At 43.2% G+C, this 24,063-nt stretch overlaps 1 protein-coding gene across 3 annotated transcripts; it reads right to left on the minus strand.

Annotated features, from left to right (window-relative positions):
- Positions 1 to 695: 695 nt before the first annotated feature.
- On the minus strand, positions 696 to 23,407 carry IL17RA (interleukin 17 receptor A). Of its 3 annotated transcripts, none has more exons than XM_080391549.1 (13): positions 23,141 to 23,407; positions 14,607 to 14,631; positions 12,548 to 12,694; positions 11,235 to 11,359; positions 10,006 to 10,132; positions 8,048 to 8,095; positions 7,799 to 7,956; positions 6,490 to 6,567; positions 6,027 to 6,102; positions 5,928 to 5,942; positions 4,993 to 5,094; positions 3,909 to 3,950; positions 696 to 3,291 (listed from the first exon to the last, which is right to left on the minus strand). In XM_080391549.1, exons 1-13 carry the CDS (start codon positions 23,273 to 23,275, stop codon positions 1,787 to 1,789), a joined length of 2,583 nt encoding a protein of 860 aa, XP_080247675.1. In that variant the 5' UTR covers positions 23,276 to 23,407; the 3' UTR covers positions 696 to 1,786. The 3 variants fall into 3 exon arrangements, with proteins under 3 accessions (XP_080247675.1, XP_080247674.1, XP_080247676.1); XM_080391548.1 differs by having other exon boundaries at positions 696 to 3,294; positions 23,141 to 23,406; XM_080391550.1 differs by lacking the exon at positions 23,141 to 23,407 and adding an exon at positions 22,215 to 22,232 and having other exon boundaries at positions 696 to 3,294.
- Positions 23,408 to 24,063: the final 656 nt, after the last annotated feature.

The raw sequence follows: 24,063 nt of genomic DNA on the forward strand, positions 1-24,063 counted from the left end.
CCACAGAGAGAGCAAGCTGTCTTAACAGTCCTGCCTCACTGAGTGGTCCTGCACAGAAATTACAAACATCCCCTCTTCAACACCCATTTTGAAGGACCATGCACTTCCCACACGTGAGGGCCCTCAGCTGTATCCAGCGCAACGGGTTACAGCTGCAACATTTTGCAGGAATGTTTTGATATGTCAGCCAGTTCAGTTCTGGCTCTCAGTTTTGCCTCAGATTGCTGTAAGAAATGCTAACATAAGGAGTTAGGCAGAACCGAGGATGTAAAAGTGTTTAAGTAAATATAGCCAAAAAGTATTCTTGCTTTTTAATTTAAGGAACAAAACAAGTTATTAACAAATACAATTATAAAATATACATAATACAATATGGGTTGCAAGTCAAAAGAACAGATTATCTTCTGAGGTACCAGGTCTTTAAACAGCTGAAACAAAATTATCTTAAGATTTTTGACAAGTAAACTTAGAAGGACAGGAAGATGACAAGCTTGTCTGAACACAAAGGAGAAAGGCCTGGATGTATTTGTATCTCACAGGCTGTTATCCAGTGGGCTGCACTGAAGAAATCCTGGTAACAAACAGGGTAAACACCAGCCCCAACTAATCTGCTACCCCGTTGGTGCCACACAGGCCAACATGTAGTCACTCGCAGGGAATAATTTTTTCTACTGCATCAAACCCCGTTTTTAAAAAAAAAACACTGGAACTGATAGAGTTACCATCACTGCTCCTGGAAGATGAACTCAGTCTATTAAGTATTTCACAATGGTTACCCTGAACTTGAGTTTATACCCACATAAATACATCTTATACTTGTTTTAGCTCAGCCTCCCCCAATTCAGTTATAGTCTCCACTCTAAACCAGCATCTACTGAAGCTACACTTTTTTCTCCACCAAAACAGTCTTTCATTTCCTTAATTGTGGTCACCATCTACATCTTCAACTGGAGTCTTCCTAGTGTTAAGATATCCAAAAGCAAACAGCACTGCAGCAGTGTGTTATAGAATACACCAGATTCACCTGATCCAGTAATTCTCTATTCAGCCCCAGATTCTTCTTGTAATTGTATAATGAGCCTGAATCCCATTTTTTGGTCCACCATCCCCTTCTCCCTTTTCCTCCTCTTGCTGGTTTTCAAGCATGTACCTCCCCGTAGGGAGAATTATGGAGACTCCCAATTTAAAAGTTTATCCAACTATCTGCTCAGTTACTCCACTTGATTTCCTGAATGGCCATGGAAATGCAGTTGCAAATGAATGAGTGGCAAGAGAAAAAAAATCTCCAGATACATATATCGACCAGGTAGAGACAGCCCTAACCTAACTGAAGTTTAAGGCACATCTTTAACATAGTATTTTCAACAAAATATTTAACGTGTATTAAAATGGCAACGCATTTTGCCACATATCTGCTTTCCAAACCCTGGACATGACTTCTATCCAGTGCAATAGAATCCGTACAGCTGGAAGGCACAAGTGGATGAGCCACGGTAGTTCTGACCTCCATCAGTGAGGACTCAACATAATACATTTTCCCAAGGAACAGAACTGCTGCCTGTTCTTTCACGGGGTGGCTAATAGTCACTACTGCTCTCCACAGAGACTAGAAGCAACCTTACCAGTCTACTGGGCAATCCTGCCTCCTAGCCGCAGACAGGAAGACCCAACCAGTAAGTAATTTATAATACAAGGACAAGGGCGGTGTTGGAAATGCAGTTTCAGCACTGTGTAGGGTACCACCTTCCATCCCTGTATTTCAAATGGAGCACGTCCTAGACAGAGCCTAACAATCCTCCAAGGATTGGCCAACATCCACCACCTCAGCTGGACACCCCCAGTCAGAGCTCTGTTGAACATCCTGGAAAAACAGCTGCCGCTGGAGGCTCTTTAGACTGTTCAAGACCTCTGGAGAGAGTTCATTGAAGACCACCTGTTTTTCCTGATCCTCTTCCTCCTCCTCCTCTTCCACCTCCTCCACAAGGTCATCAGGTGGCAGAGGAGAACATCTAGAGATGTAGCCCTGGTCTGACTGCACTGACTGTCTTTGGTCTTTGCATTGGTCATCAAAGACCAACTGGTGTTGCTTGCCCGCCTCCTCTTGGCAGAGAGATCGCTCTGAAGGAATGACACTCTGCTGATAAAGAGAGTACATGAGTCCATTCAGATGGTGTCTCAGTTCACCTAAGAGGTTTGCAGGACCCTGGTCATCTATTGCTGAAACTTCAGAGTCATTGTGGAGGACGACATTCCTCATTGGAAAGCTTGTTTCCAGAAGAGGAACTCCTTCCATACAGTCCTCATTACTCAGCACATGATGACCAAGTATATTTCCATCTTCTGTGGAAGAGACTGGTTCCACTACCTGAACTAGAGGAGCCTCATCCACAGGAAGGACCATAGTCTGATAAGTTGGATCCCCACATGAATTAAATTGAGGCTGCAGTTTACAGCCTCTGCTTTCACCTTCATGCATGTGGAGGTTGATGACATAGCAGTTAGGGTCAGGCTCCCGTAGGTGCAGCTGGTGTTTCACAATTCCACCTGGTTCATGTAGCAATGAATCCACCTGGCTCTCTCTGTTTTGGGACTGCAACTCTTCATCATTATCCAAGCAGATGGTTTCTCTCTCAAACCAGTCTGGGTGCTCAGTCTGCCAGTTCTTGAACTTTTGTACTGCCTCTTTCAACTTCCTCCCACTAGGGGTATCGATGTAATTTTCAGCTGTGATTTCCTGGATTCGATGGATGCGCCCAGGTTCAAACTTCTCCAAATCCTGAATCCGAAAATAAATATCCTCAAACTTGTCCATCAGTTGGTACCTGGATGTGACGTTGAACAGATCAGGTATATCTTTCTCACTACTTATTCCCTCAAAATAGCAGACTATATACATTCCAAAACAGGCTGGCTTCTTGAAGTCTGGTAGGATCAAATTCAAGGCTGGGGTGAACAGGTCTCCCATTGGCTTTTGCTGATCTTGCTTGAGACACACAGGCTCACTCCCAAGCATGGCCTGCCATTTGGCCTGGGTGCCCCGTGAACATAAGATGATGATCTTTGAAGACAGATCTTCCATTTCCTTCTTCTGTCGAGTAAGCCAGGGTAACGCCCCTAACTCTGAAATCTGATGATCTTCTAGCAGATCTAAGGCTACAGCAGTGCCACAGACTGTCATCAGGAACTCTGCAAACTTCAGCACCACATCCACGTACAGCAGGTGATCAGCAGAGTACACAATCCAAACCTTTCGGGGCTTCAGGGGTGGCAGAGGAAGGTCGGTGTATGGCGCTGCTGGAAGACAGAAAAATAGTAATCCCAGCTGCATTCCCAGAACCATAATGCTGCAACTCAGCAGCAATCAACATAGGAGAATATTAACAAAAGATTCTAGCAACTACTGGTTTTGAAGCTGTTTTGGCAACACATGCCGACAACATCTCATTGTATAAATTTAATATGAAAGTCCAGACAGTAGATCTGTGATTTATAATAATGCCTTGTTTTTGTGTGGTGAAATGCCCTGAACCATCCAACAACGCACCAGCTTCAAGAGGCTTGCAAATGTTGTTATATCATCTGCTGGAGAGCCGAGTGCAACCACCCCAAAACAATCTCCTATTGCTATTGTTTAGATGATTAGCAAATGTTCTTTTGCCAGTGCAGCCTCAGCTGGGTCAAAAGCCTCACCACTTTACCAAGCATTTGTGCCCTGTCTGGCAAATACAGCATTCCAAATTCCACATGCAAAGTTTTTTCTAGTTAAACAGGAAGATCCTAAGGCTACCTCTTAGTTTTGGGAAGCACCTACAAAGTAGTAAAGCCTATGAAAGCCCCTTCTGGACAATTGTGTGAGACTTCCAGAGTGCATTACATTTGTCTGATAAAACACAGGCAGGACATCTTACCAGTTTGCAAATCATTGTGGTTGCATTTCCCTCGCAGGTGTCCTGGAAGGGAGAGAAAGTCACTGTCAGTTCTGAAAACATGAAGTAAGATTAAACCCTTAAAATGACAACACCTTCCAAAGATTAGCTTATAAAAACCCCATAATCTTTAACTATGCAGGGATAAAATCATGGGGAGGGAGAAGCGTAATGAAAAATATATACTAAATGAATGAAGACTCTTCTACAGCTAATTCTGCTGTGTACTGCACTGTATTTTTCCTTTGAGAGGAGAAGGAATGCACTCAAACCCAGTTTTCTCCATCTTCCCCAGATCTGGCCAGTCTCAAGGAGTACAGAACCCCCAATTGTTTTGCTACCTCTCCTTAAAGAGAGGAGGATATTTTAAAAATAGCTTTTTTTAAAGAGGCTTCTCTGAAGATGTGACTAAAATGTCCCTAGCTGCACCTCATAGCTAAGTTTGATGTTAAGAAATTTTCCAGATTTCCAATTACTCCTCCTCTCGGGTAAAAAAATATCCTGGCAAGCTGCAGTTTCTCTATGACAACTGTCTCATGTTTGCAGCACAAAACCCCCTAGGAATTAGTCCTTAAGTACCCAATTTTCCAACCTGCTCAATGTCAACCTCTGTGCCATGTTTTTCTTCTTCCACATTAATTGAAAAACATTATTTAAGCTCAAAAATTGTGTAAAAATGAATTTTGTAGAGGACAAAAAGGAAGATTCTGTCCTGCAAAACTCTTACCCAATGCAGGAGAACAATAAATGAAAAGATATCTATAGCAATCCGCAGGAAACAACACTGAATTATGAAGTTCCTTTTTTCCCCGCTTCATGAGCTCTGAAGCACTATGAAAATGGAGTATCAGATGGCATAACCCATGGAAGGCTTTACTTAACTAGATGGATGGTATTAGGATGTTACAAGTCCTATGATGTAGAACAGAAGGTATTTATGTAGGAATTAGCTCAGTGGGAAGACATCAGAACAGCAAGGAAGAAAACAGTAGTAGGAATAGGTACAGAAGTAGGAAAAATGTATTTTAACATTGAATCTTTTCTTCCTAGCTGGTTTGAGTCTTACCTGCTCGTTTTTTGGTCATACAAATCACACCTGCTATGACTGATCCCACCAGTAACACACAGATCCCAGTGATGCACCAGTAAAGCCATATAATCATATCACCTGGAGTACAAAAACAGTGCTCAGACATTGCTTTACACAAATAACAGTTTCACTGAAAAACAGAAGTTTCTTGAGCAGCAGAGGCCAAGGGAGAAGGACCCTGGCTCTGCCCAAAACCATGGGTAGTCCAGCACTTCCCCCTTACAACATACCACAGCCACTTCTCAAAATGAATTCCCACTTTCATGATGATGCTCTACACCATAAACTTGCTCCACAAAGAACCATATGTGCAGCACACTGAAAACACAGATCAATAACCTTCCTCTAAACAGCAATGTTTATCCAGCTTTGACAGGCATGCTACCCATGTCCTGCCTGTTCATGTAATCCATCTTAAAAAAAAATATAAATAAAATCACCAATTTGGGTGATGCTTTTTTTTTTTAAAATCTTGGGCAAACTAGCTCCTTACAGGTGTTGCAGCAAAAAAAACCCACCAGCAAATAGTTATGCACATGATTTATCTTGACATTCATAAAAATGAATATATGCAAGCTGTTATCTCCAAAAGCTGCTTGGTATTATGCAAATGTTTTAACACTGAGCAAAGTGACAGAAAGTATTTTATATTAAGACTCTTCTTGTCAAAACTGTTCCTCAAAGAATTTTATGCAAGTGAAGTAGCTCTACAAAAACCTGCTCTAAGGTTCACACTGCATACAAATACTTGCCTCATTAAATCATGAAGTAACTTAAAATTCATTCTGAACTCAGTGTTAAAAGGGGACATTTCCTGCCTATTGGTTTGTTCCCAGGGAGGATCATTTGTTATTCTACATAACGGTAAAAGAGCAGCAAAAAAAATTCAGGGTATTGGAAGAACTTCTTACCTGATGGGTCTGCACCTGCAAAAGACAAGAGTAACATTAAAAATTCAGCTCTGATCCGTACGACAATGGGAATCTAATTTACAGAAAAGCAGTTCTCACTTGGAGCTGGTGAACATGGGATGAAAGCAGAGTGTCTCAGACAGTCTGTGCCACAGTTCGCAAAGAATGGCTGAATCTGCAGTTGAAAAATTCAGAAAACAGAAGCTATTCTTAAAAGCAATTCTGCTCCCCACCTTACTTTCCCCCTGCCTTGACAAGCCTTGCACAGCGACACAGAATTCTTGCATTATATATTAAGGCAGCAGTGAGCTCCTGAGGCTGAACACTTGCCATTCTCATTCCATAGTCTCTGACTTGGCAACCCTGTACTAAGGAAAAGCCACTGTCTGCATAGAATACCTATTAAAAAATAGTTTTCAGCCATAATCATTGTTTTCATGATGCAAATAATTAGAGATTAGCCAATCTCAGAACAAAACACTGTGCAAAACCCCATAACCTCTCTAAACTGCTCAACACCTTGTGGTGAAGGAAGGACACAGGGACAACACTGAGACACTACCTGTATTTTGTAATTGCAGCAAGCTCTTATGTTCTTCTCTATTTTGATTGTGACATTCACTTGCTGTTGTAGTCCATCCTGCAGAAATTAGATTCAAGTTATAAAGGAAGAAAACCAGATGAAAGCAGGATGAAAGAAAAGGAGTTGATATGAGAATACAGAGTAGCCCAAAGCAGCAGGTTTTTTTTCTGGAACAAGAAGTCCACAGAGAACAAAATGGATAAATGGTCTAGCCAGCATCACAGCACATCTTGTGTGACGGACACGGTAATACAGTTAAGACAGCAGGCTAAAGCTGCACAGGTAACAGGAAGCAATTAAAGATGTACATCATATAACTTCAAATGCGTTAACTTAAACTTACAGTTTCTTAATGTAAATGTCTTCACTTATTTAATGTGTAAACATTAACAACCTTTCTCATTTAATTAAAAACAGCTGTCAACACTGCTGCTTCTGACACTAGAACAAGCAAGTTGCCCTTGTTACCTGCTACATACAATCAGTATCACCATAATCTAAATCTAGTCTTTACAATGACTAGCAGATACATACTCCAAAGTGAGGTATATTCCCCTCTACCAAGAAAATATGCACACAGCTGTACTTGCTGTGCCAGTAATAAGTTGTATCATACCAGTGCATGCAGTATGAAGGGTTTTAAGTGTGGAAGGAATGGAAAGATTGAATAAATGAATGCCAATATATCTCCCCTTGCCCAAGGAAGGGTGGTGTGTACTAAGCATTCAGCATTTCTCCTCCCTCAGATGCCTGAAGGGGAACATTTCTTACATCAGAAGACACTCTGGATCTACTTTGAACTTCTCCACAACACCGGCTGTAAGACCTACAGGAATTTATTCTCAGTTTGATTGCAACATTATTAGAAAATCACTCATTCATGATCTAAAAAATTTAATTAACCTCCCCATCACGTTTGATGAACTACTCAATTTATTGAAACTTTGCACCTCAGTTTTGGTTGATTGATTTAGCCTTATCCCCCAGGCATTGTCTTGACAAAGGTAATAAAGCCCAGATAGTTAAATATCAAATTTTGGTTATCTTTGCAGATGTTTACAGACTGCTCCATGCATTATAAAACCTCTTTTTGATCTTTTATCGACCAAATTCCTGAAATAAAAGTTCCTCTTTCCAAAGGCAATTAAAGATCTGTGAAAATAATCTTGGAAATTGCTGTTCAAGTGCATTTGTTACATCTCCAATATAATGGTTCAAGTCCTTGTTTAACAACTGTTAAATAATTGTCTAAATTACCACATGGGTTATCATTTAGGAAAGCAATTACCTCAATGAAATCACGTGTGATCATTTTACACTTCTTCTCATTCAGAAAACTGGCCACATGAATTTGGTATCGGGCTGATTCCATCCACGGGTTAAAGCTCACAAGCAGAGTTGTATCATCTAGACTTTTACCTTGGATCCTGGGCTCCCACAAGCTGCCTGGAAGTAGTGCAGATATTCTCAAGTTTCTCGGCTGTCAGAAATATTTCAGAGCACCCATGTCTACATAACTCAAACAATTTTTTTTTACCTGTCTTTATACATGGGATGGTTCTTTTCATCAGAGAGTCCTTGCAGTCTGCAAAAAAGACCATCAGTGAGTAGTCAGGAATGTTATACTTCCACTTCAGAAAAAAACTCCATTTACCTTACCAGAAGCCAGACACCTAACCAAGCCCTCCTGGGTCAGTAGAGATCTTTGATCCAAAGCAGCAGCAAAATAGTACTGGTTTCCAGTGTATAAACTAGCCCCTCCACTGATGTTATGGTGGGTTTTTTTCCCCCAGAACCAAGATTACTAATAAGAAAGACTGAAAACATACAATACTTACAGCAGTAATATTTAACAACCCTTGCTACTTTAAGACTTGAGCCAAGAGGGTCACAGTGGAATTAAAACTTCATATTGACCTTTGGACCTTGTAATCATGCCACTACAATAGATTCCTCTGAAAGCATTCTGCCCCAGGAGGACCAGGAGGCTGGAATCTTTCTTGATCACAAAACACACTTCACCGTTTATAATTCTCTTTGCTTCGTTTAACAGATTGGTCCTGTTCTTTGGGACTTTCGTCGGAGTCAAATCCAGAGTTACTCATTCAACATTTAGCAATGTGGGATTACAGCTTAAACTATGTTTCTCCTCCAGGGTTTGGACAAAGGAAAAGGAACAACTCCCTGCTTAAACATTCCGTATCTTAGATTTCCAACTTTCAAAGTTTGAAAATTTACAGTGCCCCTGTAATTCACATGTAATCTCTAATCAGCAAAGCTCCCTGCAACTGCTGAGCTTGACACAATGCATTAGATTTCTGAACAACAGTGGAGGATAAAAGACAGGAAGTTCTTAAGAATGACAGGTATAAGAAAGGATAAGAGGGCTGAAAACCAAATGCCCCCTCTTCTTTTTAGCTCACATTGACTGACAGACCACATTGCCACTCCGTAACTACAAAGTCACATTGACAACTATAAGCAAGTTAAGAAGAAAATTATGATCAAGTTTTCAAGCTCTGTATTGAGTGCCAAGTATTTATAAACTAGGCAGCACAGCCAGAGGGCACTGCAGATGCTCAGCATCTTTGGGGAAAACAACAAAAATTATTTCTAGTTATAGGAAAATTTTCACGTACACAAGAAAGGGTCAGGCACTCAGATCTATCAAGTTTCTTGGTAAATTATGCCTAACTGCGCCTTTGAAATCAAACTTTAAGATTTAATATTAGAAGCCAAACTTTACTCCTTCCACTCTGGAAATTCTGGCCTGTACTTCCAGCTTCCACAAGCAGAAAGGTAACTTTGAAAGATCTCATGGTGAGCAAAACCAGCACTGATAGTCTGCAGAGAGCATGGAAGATTACTCTACAGCCCCATTCATGTAGATGAAGTTTCTTTGTGCCTGCTCCCCTGATGAACATTTCAGAAACAAAATCCAAGAGCTGTAACTTACTTTCAAACAGCCCCTCAGAGGGGCACATATATGAGTTTTCAGGTTTAACTATGAATTTCTCTTTAGCCACAGCTGTAGCAGAATTATTGACAAACACGATTTCTCAGAAATCAGAGGCCCAAGTCCTAAGCTTTGTCCAGCTTTCCAGAAAGCATATACAAAATTTTATAGCAGTGTCTTCCATGTACCCACTATAGTCAACCAGAGTCAAAGAGTCTGTCCTTCACAGAACAGTTCCTCCACATGCACCTTATTCCAAGCAGAGATTTCATAAACTTCTGGACAGATGGTGACTTGTAGCACAAATGATATATGCATTTTGGATATATACTGCAAGGGTATTGTAGCTAAGGCTAGCACCATGGACTTTCCAAACAGCAATATTCAGAAAGGACGACAGGTTTTTATAATACTGTCACCTTATTGCCAAACATGCTCACAGTTCATGGATCTGGTCTGGAACAAAGCCTGCAACTTACAGATCTACAAACCACTGCAGTCCGAAGCGGAAGGCTTACGTGAGCTAGAGCATCTCTTACCAGGTATTGTGAGAGACATGGACTTGCAATTGTAGTCTCCATCTACACTCAGTTTGGGCAAGTGGTAGACAGTCACGTGGTAAGTCTGGCCAGGTTCCACTTCAAAACGGTCAAAAGTGAAATTCCACTGAAAACAAAATGCATTCGTAAGGACTTAAAATGAGAATGTTGTTCTATAAAGGCATTGAAACTAACAGCTGAGTTGGCCCTGTTCCACTGTGTTCCCTCACCCCATATGACCCACCCTTCTTCTGAAGCTTGACTATAAAAAAAAAAAGAAAAAAAAAAAAAAAAAGAGTCAATGGAACTCAACTATACCAGTCCCTTGGTCTGTCCCAAATTCTTCTGTTCGGAAGGAGAAAAGTAGTTATTCCTTGGAATCCTCACGCTGATACAACAGTCTTATGCCAAACAACTGTGTGGAGTTTCTACTAAATTACATTTTGAACTAAAAGGAGATTTAGGCTAAAATATGTAGTTTTTGAGATGGGAATTTGAGTATAGTATGAATCTTCCAGTGCTATGCAAGTGCTAAGCATTTAAAATTGCACTTATACATACATAGTCTGTACCTGGCCATGCCATGCATATTTTCTTAGATCTATACTGTTTTCCACATCAGCAATACTGTGCAAACTGTGGGAGAGAGACACTAGCTCCAGATGGTAAGCTAACTACGGCCAAATTCTGTGTGGTAAGCAATGAACTCCAGATTCCTATTGTTCATAAAGGGAGCTGTGGATGCTCAGCATTTTTCTGATGCGCTTCCTAGACTGAGTGTAAGCTGAAGGACCACCCCCAAGCTTGGTACTTCCCTCCACCGCAAGAGAGTGCAAGAAAGAAGTGGAAGTAAAAGGAAGGGTTTGGTTAAAAAGGCTATAAATGTCACAGCTGTCAAGCAGAACACAAACCCTCCTACAATTATTTGCTTTAAGCAACAACCAAAATGATGCCACGTGCTAGGCACCGAGAGCAGTACTTCTTAAAACCTGAAGGAACAGGAGAGTGAAAGAGAAACCAAGATAAGCAACTTGTATGCAGTTACACACAAAAGTAAAACAAACTGGAAACAGCAGGTCTCAAGCCCAGTATCTATTGTTTCATCAACTCTTTTAACCGGTTTGTACTTTTTTTAAAAAAATAAAATGAATAACCTCATTGTATAGGGCAGTGAAAGCAGAAACAAACCCATGGACTAGAAAATGTAGTTTAGAGCCCTTTGCACTCACCCGGCCTCCATCTGGACGGACCTGAAGTGGCAAGTTGTTCTGGAAGTCAAACTGAGCGCAGATTTGTTGATTGCTGTTCACTTGCATCACAGCCAGCTCTGCCCCTTGGAGATACTGGATGCTAGCTGCAGGCACAGCGACAGAGAGATATGTCATCTGCACATCTAGAGATTGCAACCCCCACAGAGATTACTACCGTGCCTAGTCTTGTCACAGTCTGACTCCTTTGAAGTGCTGAGGATCCCCACAAAGATAGCAATGAAAAAGTGTGCGTACAGGTTGACTAACAGCACTTTCAGCTAAAGGGTTGCCCTGCATGGCAAGAGCTCCATCTGTGCAAATGAGGGGGTAAAGTAGAAGGCAACTTCGTAATTCCAGACACACTGGCAGTTCCATAGGTTCAGTGTTGTGTTTAGCTCTGCCTCTCAAGGCTGCTTCGTGCACTTTGGGCAACAAAGCAAATATGCTTTTGTTTTGGTACAGACAGTCCCAATGAGAAAGTTTATAACCATAGCTACAGAAAATGACTGGGTACCTGAGTCACACCTGCTTCTACATTACTATAGCTATACTGAAATAACAACTCTGTATAGCCCTCAGACACAGGCCCTGCAGAAGGAAGAAATGAATGTGTTTAAGTCTGTCTTGAATCAGTGCAAAACCATGGACAAAAGCAAACAAGGGAAACATCATATACAAACAGTTTGTACAGTGAGAAAATGTGAATTACTGGTCCTCATTTAGGCTCCAAGCAATGAGACAATTATTCCTCTGTCAAGACACATGTGCGTACAGGAAACCTAAGCTACAAAAACTACATTACCTGAAATGGGAGGAACTTGCACTAGGTTAGTAGTGTATACGTTATTTATGCACTCTCAAATTAATTCTCATTTCTTCAGTTTGTAGATGCAATTCCCCTGCACGAGACTGCTGCAGTCATTACTATGTCTTGAAAAGGTGATGCTTGCAGTGTGAACCTCCTTCCTCCCCTTACTACAGTGGTAAAGCTGTGGGCCACTTGATTCCATTTTTACCTGCTTTTCCCATTTTAAATGTCATTACCCCATACTAGTGGAAACATTTTAAACTCTTGAATACGTAGCACACTCAAAGCCCTATTTCAATCACTAAGAAAAATAAAAAAGCATCCCCCAAACCAAACAACATGAAACAGCCAAACCCCCAGATTTCAAAGGTCTGCTTTCATGACTAGATCAGTGAAAGACTTCAAGTCATAATTCTCCTCCATATCCTTACTAGATCATACCCAATTGCTCCACTCCACGTTCACATTAAACAACACCACTTACCATCAGTGGCCACTTTCCATTCTATTCGAAGCACAGGGAGCAGTTTTCCATCTGTCTGTTGGAAAACGTCAGAAGAGACATGAAGACTGCTTGGAGCAGAAGGAGTCCACGTGGTAACCTGCAGCCAGCTTGCCTCCATGCAGGTACCTGTCCAGCAAATGAAAACCAGCATTTAAAGCAGGGCCGAGGAAGCTCTGCTTAATTGTAATTATGGTCCGCCCTTTGGGTCAGGGTTACTCAAGAGGGCAAAACTGGGTAACAGACTGCTTGCTTCACAGTTCAGAAAGGCAGTTTTCAGCAAGCAGGTTAAGTTTTCTGTAATATTACGAACTCACTCATTTTAGTAACTTACACTTCCTCTTTTCCTTAAAATCCATGAGTAATTGCCACAATCAATGTAGTCAGGCTAAACAGGTCAAGTAAATTTACTCAATATCTCCTGCTGCAAGCCCATACATACTTCAATGCTGAAACAGACCGATGTCAGAAGACCGATCATTCTTCCAATGATAACAAGTCTGTAAGCTGCCCAGGGAAATTGTTCCAATAGTTTATTACTTTGTTTCAAAACTGCCTTACTTCTAATTTGCCTATGCATCTGAATTTAGCTTCAAACAACTGCCTGTTAGGCTTTTTCTAAATTAATGAGCTTTCTGGACAGAAAAATAATTTATGCTAGTTAACACAGTGTTAGGGAAAACTGGTTCTGTAATCTAATCAGAAAATGAAATCGGGTGTGACAGGCATTAGACAGACATGACAGACTTTTGTAAGACATTTGACTTATCAGAGCATATTAAAAATAGCACAGTCAGGCCACCCCCAAAGTACACTTTCAGTCTTTTTTGCTGGGTCATTGATGGGAACAGTAGAAAGCGGGCACTATCCCTTCTTGTAACAGCATAGTTTTATGCTTAGGAAGTAATTAGACAATCCTCAAATACTCATTCTACCAAATAATATCTATAGAAAACCTGGTAAGATTAAAGTACCTTTCAGAAAAGAGTGTACTGAGCACTAAAAAAACCCACAGATCTTTCCCCTACAGCAGAAAACCATAACAAAAACCATAAAGCAAAATTTAAACCAAATATTCAAATAAGGCAGCATTTTAATGGCAGAGCTGCAGTTTGACTTAGCTGTGCTGTCAAGCTGTATTCCAATGGCCATCTGCCAGTGGGGTATATGATCCAATCTGATCCCACCCAATCCCTCTCCTGCCAGAAAAGTTTTAAATCTGATTATTTTCAGCAGTTATCTCCCCAATCCGGCATGCCAAGCATGGCTAGCTACAAAAATACTTGTGCCAGTATGATACAGGATTGGGCACCGCAGCAGAAATGAGCCTGCTTAGAACAACTGCAAAGAAAGGCCAAGGAGTTCTGTAGCACCGTCCAGACACCTCTGCGTACCAAATTGACAAATGCAGAACAGTCTCCTTTAAGAACATTACCCATAATTATGCTAAAGTGTTTCAGATGCATGCCATCACTAAGACTCAACCTCTTACACTTAATAGGTCCAATCTATTTGTTCAGTGGGACTTAGAGTAACTCTAGTTTCCTTTTCCAATTCATAGATTCACTTAGGTTAGAAAAGACCTTTAAGATCATTTAGTTAATTCACTGGTCTTTATGCCAAATAATTTACATCAATCACTCTCAGCTGCACCCCTTTATGCCCCTTTCTATTCTAGTTCATACATTAATTTTTCATCAAGTACTATCATACATAATAGCTTGTAATGAACATTTACTAACAGATTTGTCCTAAAATTCCCATTTCTTTATAAACTGACCATCCCAGCTTTAAACAGAAACTAAACAAGTTGGGTTGTGTTCTATCCAACCCAGCCCCAAACTCTATCCTGAAAAAGACAACTTCCCACTCTTGTTTTAGCTGGAGCTGATTATGGATCAAACCACACACTCTCAAAGCAAGGCATGATAGCAGTGCTTCACTTTACATCTCTGATTCTAGCAGGAAGAACTTGTTGCGTGAACTCAGATTGAAACAAAATAATGCATGATCTGATGAAAAAAAGAAAAATGTTACTTACTATTTCTTACGAGGCAGTTTAAATCCTGTGGGGGAAAAGAAACAAGAATATTACTCAGAATAGAAACTGGGTTGACAGTAATTTGCTTCTGGTTGGTGGTAGGAAGAAAACAGTTCAGTGAATAGTGATACATACAAACTGAAACCATCAGGAAACATTGCACAAAGTTGTTAATCACAAAACCAAAGGACACAGGGCATGAAACCTGTGCACACCGAAACCGCATATGTGACAGCAGTAGTTGCCGTAACAGAAAGAAATTGAAGAGGCAAAAATGCAAGATGATGATAGAAAAAAACTTCCAGAATCCAGGATTGCGAAAACAGAAACCAATGTGTGACATGAGAGACTGCTTGAAGTAGATGGGTATGTTTTTTTAAGCAAAAATGCTTTAAGTTACTGCTGCCCAGCAGTGATCATGCTGGCAAATCTTGCAAGGTCTAAGCCCACCTGACTGGAAGCACAAGCTCTCTGCAGCTAGGCTTGCCACTGAAGTACTGCCTTATGTGCTGCCTACTGCAGGGCATCCCCTGAACAGAAAGTTACATCAGTTACGGCTGGTCTTTTTCCTTATGACATATTAAGAAGCAGGCAGGGGAAAAGACAACATTTAATAAGTGCCAGGCTTGAAAGCAGATATGGTTATTTTATTCCCTAGAAATATATTTGAGAGGCAACCCATGAAGGAAAAAAAATAATCAGAATTAGACTCTCTTTAAATTAAATTAAGCATGTCTAGAAGTTATGTGGACTCTGCCTGGTTTCCCCCTGGCATATATTGTTTATACTGTAAGACCTCATGGTCACCAGGAAAAAGCATGTAAGCTTGCTTGGTTAATATGATGCAAAGTCCTAGTGACAAGGAAGTCTGAAGTTTTCACTGACTTAGTAAATCAAGATGAGGGTTAGGTTTCCCCCTAGTCACTTCCTATACCTTGACACATAAAGGTGAATGTTATTGTCACACTGTTGCCAGAATATAATTCATTCCAGTGGAGGAGGCAAGGCAGTGGGGCTTTTAGCTTCTCTGCAACTTACTAAGGTAAACTCCAAGTGTATTTGGGGCTTAGCTTATTAATGCTGTGTAGCTGTTGCTATCCAAGGTTGTATTTGCATTTTCAGGGACGCGTGCTTGAAAGCCAGCCATGCCTTTTTGGTAGTGAACATGCCCTCCAGCATGGCACGGAAAGCTGAAGTTCACAGACACCGAGTTGGCATAAGACAGCATCACTGCCAGAGGCACAGCCCCAGACCTCCCTTCACTTACACCAGCACTGCAGCTTGCCCTGTGCTGGCACAAGCATGTGTGTGACCATGTGGGCACCTGGCTACAGCCTGAAGCAGACTCAAGGGAAGGAAGGGAGGTCAGCTGTGAAACAGATCTTCTGCCCTCCTGCACCTCTGCTCCTGCTTGTATGGTAGAGGTAGGGAACAAGCCACCAGACATGAGGATGAAGGTGGGCACTGCTCTTTCTGTGCTGGCCTTTGTCTGCTTGTAACAGGGTAGAATTACATCCTACTTTTAAAGCATTCCTAGTGAAGGCAAAACATCAATTAATAAGCTTTCTCTTATTTGAAGGAAATAAAAAGTATAAGCAATTGGTGAAATCGGGTACCACAAGCCGCGCCAAGCAACTGATTTCAAACAAACAAGCAGAGTTCCAGTGACTATGAAAAAAATACTTCAGGCATTAATGCTCACATTTCAACTAATGTATCTATGTTCTGACAAACCTGAGCGAAAGCAGGCAGATTTAGCATTAAGCTTCTCATGCTTATATAAAAAAATAAAACCTGAAAAATCTCTTCCAGGCTTTTGTTACACAAGTCAAAACAATACACAGGTATAAATCCAGTTTTCAGGCACCCTTCACAAGAAACACATCCACGCTCCAATATACTACAAATGTACTCAAGACAATAGGTATATTGAGAAGGATTCATGCAACACTTAAGCTATGTAATACTGACCAACTTTGTTATTGTTTAGGAAACACTTCAAGCCATTCAAAGGAAGGTGTCTGCCTTATTGGCCATCCTGAACTCCTAAGTACACACAAATGTATGTAGCACTTTGGCTGAGAACTGAACTTTGGTGAAGAATTGTTTTCCTACCAGCAAGCTTGATTTTTCAAAATGAAATCACCTTTGGTGCACTAAGTTAGGACTAAGGCAACATCCCACAGTCAGAACAAACATTCCGACTACTTTTCACTATTAATCAAAGTTTATATTACAAATGAGGAAGGAAGGGGAATAAACAGTGACACACAACCTTCCTTCTCCTTCACCCACTCTGTTCTCTTCCTTTCTCCCCTGACCCCCAGGTGTAAGCAGGTCACTTGCAGAAACCACCTGCCTCTACCTGCATCTTTGCTCTGGATCTTCCCAAAGTTTTGACCTCGCTGTTGGATCCCCAGCTTCAGTGCTACCTTGTGGCACTGACAACTCTGGCAACACCCAGAGTCTTGCTAGATAGAAACCTTGAGATAAGCAGCCCCAAAAGCTGTGTAGCAGTGCCCTGCGCAAGGCAGAGGAACTCTAACATAGCCAAGACCAAACTAAATCTATGAACTTAATGTCACTGTGTAAGGACATGCAAGAGGTACTTGCAGACATCCTCCATTGAGTATTTAGATCCTATCAGACTTACGGAAAACTGGTTACAAGTACAGTTAACAGAAATGTTATTGCAGTTTTGTACCTCCCAAATCAGGTTCCCGCTAACTATCTAACAATCACTAAAAAAAAAAAGTTCTAACAACTAGTATGGAAAAGCAGATTAAGTTATGAAAAAAATTTACTCCCAACACTCCAAAATGCTTAATCAGGCTTTCTTAGGTGAATTACTTAGCCTGACAATGCCCCTTGTATAAAGGGGTGCAGTGGACACAGCCAGGACCACTGACCCCAGCTGACTGAAGGGATACCCCAAACCATGCGACAGCAATAGAAGCTGGGGGGAGGAAGAGGGGACATCTGAAGTTACAGTGGTTGTCTTCCCAAGTAACCATTATATGTGACTGAGCCCTGCTTTCCTGCGGATGGCTGAACACCTGCCTGCTGATGGAAAGTAGTGAATTAATCCCTTATTTTGCTTTGTTTGCACACACAGCATTTGCTTTATTTAAACTGTTTTTATCTCAATCCACAAATTTTCTTGCTTTTGCCCTTCCAATTCTCTCCTCATTCCACTGAGGGAAAGAGTGAGTGGCTGTGTGGAGTTATGGGGTGAACCCACAACAAGCAACAACAACAAAAGGCTACTAACCATGGGTTTTTGTTTGTAATTTAATAACTTCTGTTAAAAGCTATGACTTCATAGTCAGTCATTTTGTCCTCCTCCTGTTGCAGTTATCAGCGATTATTGTAAATTGCATCACAATAAAGCCCTTAATTATAAGGCATTATTCACCTGAGGAGAGGCAGTATCTGCTTTGAGTGTTGGTGTTTCTGTTTATAAGCAGACAAGACATGGTTAAGTGCTACATCTCACCTTTTTTGTTTTATGATCAATATGAATATTGAACCAGCACAGCTTATAAACAGATTCTTTCTTCCTCCAGGTCTATTGTCCCAGGGAAAGTGTTCACAATTACATTCCCAGCAACAATGAGGCTGTGCCCTTTCCGATATTGATTAAAAAGCCAAGAGCTTAATCAGGAGCCATCAGTCAGTTTCAGAACTGAAACTTGACAGTTAAGACATCTTTTACCTTTCAGCACCGGGTTTCTACAGGGACAAACAACAATAGTTTTTCTGGCGTTTTCACTGTTTCCCAACCTCACTCAGGATTTTCAAGGGGCTACCTACACACGCTTTTTTCCTACTCCACACTAGCCTGTTTACCTGCTGTGCCAGTAACCATTTTTTGTGTGTAGCTGACTATGTTGGATTGTTTTAAGCTGCCACCAGTTAGTCATGAATTTAGCAGGTTTACCACAAGAAGGCAGAAAGGATTCTCCCACGACACATCAGCCTGAACAAACTCAATTGTTGGTCCACACCCTTCCCAGTTCCCAAAGCGCTACAAGGATAACCTAAGAGCCAAAAATGCCCAGAACAACAATTAATCCAGCCAGGAAGTCCTTGCTATTGGCGTAAGGAAGCAAAGATAACAGGAAAAGATAAAGCCATGATGCAGGCAGATATAACAACCCCAAAGGATACCTAGGAAGCAGTTACAATGAAAACCCTCACCTCCTTTTTGGATACTGCTCAGGTGGGCTGGACTGCAGCTGAAGGCACACTTTTATATCAAAAAAGTGCAACTCCAGAGAATGATATTCAAAAGCCAGGAAGCTTTAAAGGAAAAGTCGTTTTTTCAGTAAAATAAGTCAACTACTTCCAGATTTGCTATCTCCTCAGCACCAGGGGGAATACTTGCTGGTTTTCCCTTGTAAATATCCAACCAACCAAAACCTTATCTGATGCATTGGCTCAGAGTGCATTAACAAAGCTGTGGTCAGCAGAAGTATTTAACTTAGTTTCCCTACTTCAGCAACCACAAATTTAGATTATACAATAGAAATAGTTAACAGCCACGATTGTTTCTGCTCACCCACATAGAGCTAGAAGCATGTAAGCAGCACTGACAGAACTGAGACATGTCAGTCCACATGCAACAGACAAGTAGACAAACGGGAAGAGAAGGAACAAAAATGAAGAGCTCTGCAGAAAAGCTGAAGATGGAGCCCACAGCCAGGCAACATTCTCTGCACATTATTACAGAAGGGGCTTAAACTGAGATGTTCTCTTCTCATCAGCTTCCTATTGCCTTTCAGGCCAAACAAGCAAAGCTACAGACGTGGGAGGGATAAATATGAGAACAAGATGATTGTGAGGTGGTGCCCAAAACTATTATTAGCAGAAGAGGACAGGCACGGTCACTCTTACTGTTTACTTGCCATATTTTCACAGAAAACTAAGCAACATTTCATTCACTCTTTTCTTCTAAGATTGTCCTTGCTTTTGACATAAAAAAACCCAACAGACCATATGCCATGGAGAATCGTATGAATCTGAAGAAAACAGGAAACTGATTAAGAGCATCATGTCATAACAATTCAATTAAATTAACAGGAGGCCAAGATTTCCCAGCAGGATGCTGTGGTAACTAGCAAGAAAACTGCCGTGAGCTGGGCAAGCGTCCAGTTTTCCTTTAAAGAGCGGCTGCTGATCAGGAAGGGCTCCAGCTTTCCAAAATCTGTCTCTCACCTATAAGCCATTCTACATATCTTCTGAGGCTTGGCATATTTGAAGTTTACTGCAGTTTCCCTTTCCTGATTCCTTAGTTAAAAGAAGGAAAGATAAACAGGCCATGAACACATTGTAGGAATAACTGCAGAAAGTTGATCTGTTTAAGGCTGCTAGGAAACAACCATCTTTTACAAAATTACTTTGATTTTTTTTAAAGCTGTTTTCTCTATAGTTTCTACGTTTTTCCTCCTGCCCTCATATAAGTTATCAGCAAACTCGAATCCAAACTCAAAAGTTGATGTTTCTTCACAAAAATCAGTTTAAAAGTTTTCTTTATCATATTTTGGTAGTTTTGATCACTGATCTTTTTTATGTTGATGTCTGGTAGTTCTGGTCACCAATGCTTTTCACGCCAAGAAGTCCAGAAATATTTTAGTGGCACTAAGTGTGACCATGGTTTATGGTAACATCCTACACAACAAAACTATGCCACAGAGGGGAAAGAGAAGTTAGTCAATAGCAAAAAGCAAAATTAACACATCTGTCAAGGAGGACCAGAAAAAAAAAAAATCTTCCTCATATGCATTGCCATTGCTCATATTGATGAGACATGTTACATCAATTCTTCTCCAGATACTTTGAGTATCCATCAAGCTGGAAAAATAGATTTCTATGATCAAACTATGTACACCTATCCAACCCCTTAAAGGTAGCAGGGTTATAAACACTGCACTCCTCCAGGACACTGAGGTGTGCCATGTCAGGAAACAGTTATAGCCCAATGACTGAACACAGTGATTAAACACTTGATGGTGAACAACTGGATGGGTATTTAAGCTGTGGGATGTTTTTCACCTGTGCATAGAAAACACCCTGAACTCCACCTCCCTGCAGATGACATATTCAAACAATAGTTACTAGAAGGAACTGGATTTGCAGCAGTGCTATTCAGCCTTGCAGCTGAGCAGGTTTGATGGAGTGGTGGTGAACAGGGCCCATTAAGTGCATTTGTTGGCATTTTAATAAGATGTGAGCATTAATAAGTTAACGTGAAAGTGAAACTAAATGCTCAGTGTCTACCAGTACTGATACAACACTTTCCTACATTTTCCCTCCACCACTCCACCTCCAAAACAGCCTCTGCCACGTGAGACTTTGGCTGAAAAAACTGCTATTGCTCACCCTGACCTACTTACAAGTTCAGCCACAGCAGCGCGAGTGTGGTGGGTTACAAAAAGGAAGTGGGTCTTACCAACCCTGCCCAGCAACAGTTTCCCTTTTCAACCACACTGCAGTCACTCATTGGAAGGGTTACCAAATCATCCCCTGAAAACACTGCAACTGATAAAAGGAAGGGGAAATTGTTTTCAACTGTCATAAGTCAGTTGATGGTACTTTTTCATATATGTGTCAGCAGCTTCACAATTGCTTCTAAAGAGGTTGCTTATGGGCTTAAGTTTGTCCGCATTTTAGAAAACGGCTGATTGAAAGAAAAGGCCAAAGTAGCAGGCTTACACATTCACTGATCTATGAGCACAACCAGAGCGTGGGGCAACAGATTTCCTCAGTCAAAGCTGGTGATGTACTGGTGAACCCCCCATCAACTTACTGTGGTTCACGTTCCCTAAAAAACAGGAGCTACGGCCAGGAAGAGAAAGTCAGTCAACGTCCAAGCATTCAAGGACTCAAAGAAACTCTGTGATGTATTACTTTCAAGCTCTCTGTGACTAACAATGTTTGGGATACTCATGGTTATGTTAGATGCCTAAGCAATATTATAATGTCTTCTTTCCCCTTTTCTAAGACTTTGCATTTTGTACTCCACAATGCCCAGCCTAAAGTAAAATTGCAGAAGTGGTCTGTTTTCTTGTGGTATTTTTAAATAGGAGTGAAGACACCAGAGGTCAGGTAAAACAGGGGTAAGTTAACGGTCAAACTTTAGGAAAGGAGGCAGAATAGAAAAGGGACAGGAAAACAATATAGAAGCTTTCATCCCAAAGGACATGTTTTGGTTTATGTATACCTACAACTATATCTGACTAGCTGCCTTCACTAGACTGCTGAGAGTGCATCACGACACATAAAACTGTCTAGCTTAGAAGGCAGTTATCCTGTTCACACATGCACCGCTGTTAACAGAAACAAAATTAAAATCAGACTTCTTCCCCCTTCTACACACTCTTTACATGTGTCTTACACAAACAAACCCCCAGAGAGAGAGAGAGACTAGCTAGGAGTTCATACTTTGGGGTGCCAAAGTTAGCTCAGGTTGGTTAGTTCACTTCGTATATATAGACACCACATCTGCACCTCTTAATGTGGATCTTCTCCAGCTGGTTTCACAGGGAAAAAAGGCAATCAAAATCTGCCTTTGATTCGAAGTATCAAGTACATACAGTATTTGTTTACCTATTGCTCCAGCAGAGATGCATTGCTTCCTCCTAAAAACCTCTGGGCTGCAAGGAAGAGGTTAAAACATGGAGTACATTAGGCAATCTCTGCTACGAGCGAAGACTCACATCCTGCTCAGTAACTTCAGGCAGTTTTAAAAGCAAATTTCAGCCCCAGCCACGGCCCCTCACAGATGTCAGTGGCAGGCGTTTCCTGGCAGCCATCACACGGCCAGGCTAACTCTGTGGTACTCATAATTCTGGTTTAACGTTAAGTTAGCGCAGTTGCACACAGTGCGTACAGCCCACATCAACCACAACCAAGCCCCCAAACCGTTCAAAACCAAGTACCGGCTCTTAACCCAGCAGCGCAGCGGACACCTGGCTGAGGCTGCGGCCGGGCCGCAACCGCCACCGACCGCGGCGGGGCCGAGGCCACCGGGGCCGGCCAAGAGGGCTCGGAGGCGGCCCCAGGCACGGCCCCCCCGCTGCCGGCCCGGGCCGTGCCCCCGCGCCCTGGCTCCGGGGCGTTTGCCCCACAACACGTTCCGCTCCCCGCTCGGGAGGGAGCGGAACGGGCCCAGACGCCGGCCCCGGCCGGGGGCACCGCGCCCCCTCCCCACAAACCCGTTCCCGGGTGAGGGAGACCACGCTGACACCCGCACCGCCCCAGTCGGGAAGCCGCTCCCTCACCCCAGCTTCCCGGCCTCCCGCCGCCGCCGGCTCCTCGTCCCCGGCCGGGCCCCGCGGGAACGCGCCCCCCGCCCCTTCGCGGCCGTCGGCGGCGCGGGACAGCGCGGAAAGCGGCCCCCCCGTCCCTGCGGCCGGGCCTGGCCCGCTGCGGGCACCGCGGGGACGCCGCCGGTCCCTGCCCGTGCCCGTGCCCCTGCCCCTGCCCGGCCGGCGCCACCGAGCTCCCGGCGCTCACCACGCCGCCGCGCTTACCGGCTGGGAGCAGGTGAAGGGCGGCGCGGCGCCCAGCAGCAGCCGCAGGGCCGCACCGGCGGGCGGGATGGCGAGGACGAGGAGGAGCAGAAGCAGAGGGAACAGGGGCAGCCACCGCGTCCCCGGCACCGCCATGGCCCCGCCGCCACCGCCAGCGCCCCGGGGCTTCCGGGCTCCGACCTGGGCGCGGGGCGGTGCGGGCCCTCACCTGAGGAGGGGCCGCCGCGGCGAGGCGGTGCTACGACTGCGGGGGGCGGGGCCCCGGCTGCCCGCCCGCCCCCTGTGACGCCCGTTTCGCCCGGCAGGGCGCGGCCGCGAGGAGCGGGCGGGCAGCGCTCGTGGCGGCCGTGGCCTGCACCCGGGAAGGGCCCGGCCTCCCGCCCTGCCTCGGGCTGCCGTGAGCCCCGAGCGAGGCCTGCCGGGCGGTGCGGCCCCGCCGGAGGCAGCTCCTTGGGTGGGGGTCGGGGCCGGGGAGCCAGACCTGGTTTTACCCGGGGTTTGCCTTGTTGGTCACGAGCGGACGCAGCAGTCCCCGGGGCCTGCAAGCTCATCCTCCCTGGCGCACACCTCTAGCTCCGGGTGAATGCCGTGAGGTTTAAAAGCCAACATCAGCAGCGGTCTGCAATTACCCAGTAAAAAGCATTACAGGTGTATTGCTGTATTTTTCCTGTTGTGTGGCTATTCTAAATGCACCCAGTTCACAGGAGGCTGTGCAAACCTTTCATTCACTCCTGATGCTCACTGCGTTTTGGCTGTCTCACAAGTTTCACCTGGGGGTTTCACACCATTCTTCATACCGCAGCACACCCAAGCTGGCTTTCACCCGCTTTTTGCCATGGTTTTCACCTCATGGTTTTTCACACAAAGCCGTAGCCCGGCCCTGGGGAGCTCAGCCGGGTTTCCAGCTCAGTGAGTTTTCAGCA

The sequence above is a fragment of the Falco punctatus genome (assembly GCF_963210335.1).
Source record: "Falco punctatus genome assembly, chromosome: 6".
NCBI lineage: Eukaryota > Metazoa > Chordata > Aves > Falconiformes > Falconidae > Falco > Falco punctatus.

Coding starts and splice junctions, on each gene's coding strand:
- IL17RA (XM_080391548.1), bottom strand. CDS start 23,275: ATGGCGGTGCCGGGGACGCGGTGGCTGCCCCTGTTCCCTCTGCTTCTG. Junction 8,096..10,005: donor CATGTCTCTCACAATACCTG/GTAAGAGATGCT, acceptor TCTTTTTTGCAG/ACTGCAAGGACTCTCTGATG. Junction 6,103..6,489: donor GCTGCAATTACAAAATACAG/GTAGTGTCTCAG, acceptor TTTCAACTGCAG/ATTCAGCCATTCTTTGCGAA.